Source organism: Rosa chinensis, chromosome 6 (genome assembly GCF_002994745.2).
Source record: "Rosa chinensis cultivar Old Blush chromosome 6, RchiOBHm-V2, whole genome shotgun sequence".
Classification (NCBI taxonomy): Eukaryota; Viridiplantae; Streptophyta; class Magnoliopsida; order Rosales; family Rosaceae; genus Rosa; species Rosa chinensis.
This window is the reverse complement of record NC_037093.1, coordinates 61,300,311-61,304,040: the sequence shown is the minus strand read 5'-3', so window position 1 is coordinate 61,304,040 and position 3,730 is coordinate 61,300,311. Positions and strand designations below refer to the sequence as shown.

General features: G+C 32.9%; 1 protein-coding gene across 1 annotated transcript; it reads right to left on the bottom strand.

The window, feature by feature from the left end:
* Positions 1-2,541: 2,541 nt before the first annotated feature.
* Positions 2,542-3,208, bottom strand: LOC112169149 (agamous-like MADS-box protein AGL62). The gene has a single exon (XM_024306134.2). The coding sequence runs from the start codon at positions 3,206-3,208 to the stop codon at positions 2,543-2,545; it is 666 nt and encodes a 221-aa protein (XP_024161902.1). The 3' UTR covers position 2,542.
* Between the last annotated feature and the right edge of the window lie 522 nt (positions 3,209-3,730).

Genomic DNA, 3,730 nt, shown 5'->3' with positions numbered 1-3,730 from the left:
CTTTTAAATTATTTTTTTTTCACCCCCATATATGGTCCCCACCAAATTCTAGTGATATTATTGGTTTGGACCACCACATGGTAGTACCACATAATAATTCCTCATCAAATGGGAAGGGTAAATTTCAGTCCTCTAAATCTAGTTCCTAGTTTTCTTTGCATTTTTGTTTTGGATTTGAGTTGTTGCATTTTTCTTTTTGGATTTTAGTTTTTTTGCATCTTCCTTTTGGATGTTAGCCTAACTATTTGTGCAATCAGTTGAGTAACGAATGTAATGGGTGACCTTCGAATTCGCCATTTTGACCTTGTATGGTCGTATGATATTTTAATCACAGGAATATATCTTCCTTTCCCTTAAAAAAGATGGTGAATTTTTAATCTTTATTAGTGAGGAATTATTCTGTAGTCCCGGATTACCACGTGGCATTGCATATTTCATTTTATAGTATTTTAACACTACATTTTTACAATCCACACTACAAAAAGAAAAAACTTAAGATACTAAAAAATGAAAAGTACGTGGAATGTAGATTGTAAAATGAGGAGTGTGATTTTCACCCTCCTAAATTTATTCTAAAGTCTAAACACAACTCTAACTTTCCGCATTTGTCTTGAGTAGTTTGGGGCCTAGAGACCATCTTGGTGTACCCCACCACCAACCACTGCAGTGAACAGCCTTGAATTAGAATCATGTTGAGTCCAGCCCATAACGAGCCCAGACCAAGCAAGAGAGAGGAGGAAAAATGGGCTAAAGCCAACCAAGTGGCTCAGCCCACTCCCCCCTCACCCTTGCATCCCGGATTTGCTAGCGCCGGAGCTTCTACTGCCACACTAGAGAAGCACCTACCGCTACCATTCTAGCAAACGACCTTGATCTTTAGCCATCTTCTTTTGTTATTAGGTTAAACTATGAAGTAACTATACCCGAACCAGAAAGATTAAACTGTACTAAACCTAAAGAAAAAAAAATTACAAAGCTGGGCCAATAGTTAAATTTCAATAGTAGCTATAGATCTAAGTTGCAATAGTTAAATTGTTAAATTATATATGTCGAAAAACATTTGTTAAAGGGTGGTTTTAGTTTGACCTACAAATTTGATATTTGGACCTCCATATTTTTTCAATTGTTATTAAACTTTGTCAACTCATATGAAAAGACAAATAAGGACAAACAGAGAAAAAAAAAACAAAAAAACAAATACTCTTCTTACCTCCCCCATATAAGTTACCTAAAATAATTAAGTAAAATATTTAATTTCTTTTTCTAAAAATTTCTATACATGGCCCCCCTCATTTGATGCAAAAGTAAATTTGAAACAATCTGATTTAGAATTTCTTTAAATTAAATACGTTGAATATTTTTGTGTAGTTATTATTAATTAAGATTCAAGGTCAACTCCTTTAATTAAATTTAATCAATATATATAATTTGTTTGAGAACCAAAGTCTTTTTCAAAACCATCCATATTTCAAAATATATATATATATATATATATATATAAAACTATGATTTAGATTAACAAAAAAAATTCTTTATACTTGCCTAATTGTTCGGCCTCCAAGAATCAATTTTTGGTTCTCCTATTGGATGAAAGTACACCAATGGTATAGGCAACTCCCTTACAAAAAATTTTGTGGTTAAATTAATAGAGATAAAAAAAAATTATTGAAGATACATATTTAATTGTTCAAGTGTGTTTTGGTAAAATTAATGAGGTGTACATAGCTTTTTAAGTATTCAAAAAAGTGAATAGGAGTTTTGATGAGTAAGAGAGGTCCAAATATCAAATTTGGATGTCAAACTAGAACCACCATTCATGTGTAAAATTTTCATTATTATCCTTATATTGCAAAAAAAAAAAAAATTATTTGAGAAAAAAGAAAGTGGGAAGTTATCTAATCATGAGTGGTTATTGCGGACATTGATAGTTAGTTGTCTGAAATATTATTTATTTTATTTTTTATATGATTTTAAATTTTGCTATTTACCATACTGCCAAAGTAATATAAGGTTTAAGAGTTGTATTGCCTTTTCACACTCACTTTGGCTAACAAAGCCTCTTCTTTTAAATATAACTAGCATTTCTCTACACATGCTATGCATGTGCAAGTTTTTTTTTTCCTGAAATAAAAAAGAAAACGGTTATGGGAGAGAAAAGTGGGTTGTAGGTTATATTTTTATTTTATTTTTTAATAAGATATATTTTGTAAATGTCATAATTGTCCTTGTGATTTAATTAATTCTCAAAGTTAATTAATTTTCTAGAGTCATTTCTGTCAAAATTTTAAATTTTGGCTAACAAACCCTATTCTCTTATCTATATATAGATAAGAGTAAAGAAAAAAACTACATTAAAATTAAATAAATGTTTCGAAGCATTATATCATAAAAAATTCTCAATAATTTATACATAAAAACATAAAATTAACATATTACGCGCTAAGAGTATGAGATGATGAAAACCACAAGCAAAGAGGTATTTTCAATTGAATTATTAAACTAGATCTCAAAGATTCTTTCAAAATGAACGACACAAACCTACCTAAATCCCAAAACCATGGTTCCCATATTGATCGCCGAAACCAGTACCAAAACAATTATTGGGTGTCATCATATGATAGAGTCGATGAACAGCCGGAACTGATGTCTCGGCAATAGTCCCACTCAAAATTTTCTTGTGATGAGCCTTATCAGCTACCTTGTTCCTCAAGGTTTCCAATGCCATCATGTACTGCTCCCTCTCTCGCTCCTCCAGCATGACCAAATCCACCGGCTCATCCCACCAAAACCCCTCACGCACCTGATTCCCGCTCGTGCTCATTTCCATCATCATCTTCTTCTCATTTGCCTTGGCTTTCATCTCCGCCATCTTCTTCTTCAACTCCCCTTCCTCCTTATGCTTCTCCTCGCACTCTTTGTTGTACTCCGCCATGAGAACCTCCTGGGCCTTATCATCAGCTCCGACTACAGAGTTGAGCCCATTTTGATAACTCTCGATCACTGCATGAATGTCTGGGTGCCCATAACAGAACACCTTGTTGGCACTAGAGAACACGATGACTGCCATGTGCGCGCCACATAGCACGCTTAACTCGCCAGCCTTCTTGAATATGCCGGCGCGGCGCTTTGAGAAGGTGACTTGTTTATTGCTCGAATTCTCTATCCGCTTAATCTCGATTTTCTTCCGGCCTTGGGTTTTCTTGGACATGGCGTGGATCACAGATGATTACAAAGCTAATTCTACACGGATGAATAGAGTATATATATATATACAAATTTAGTTTTTTGATTGGCCTAAAATCTTGGCTATTAGATAAAAATGACGATACTTGATTTTTTCAATTACCCAAAAATCTTGGTAAGAGATTCTAATACCAAATGAGAAGGCTGTATTAACCAATTGATATCAATAAATAATTATACATGCAAAATTTTGCCCATTACTATGGTTTTTGCTGTAATTTCTATTTGAAACTCTTCACAATCGATCAGTACGATATTAAAGACTACAATTTTCTAAGCCAAATAATAGTAATCAACTCTTAAGCTTGTAGCAAAAAATTAGGAATATTGAGACAATCATTCCTACACGTTTTAGGAAAATAAATAATAAAGATTGACCGTATCGGTGTAATAATGAGATATATATTAGAGTACGTATTGATGCATAGGATCACATTATCTCAAGCTAATTAATTAGAAAGATTTCATTTGATTATATATCATATCA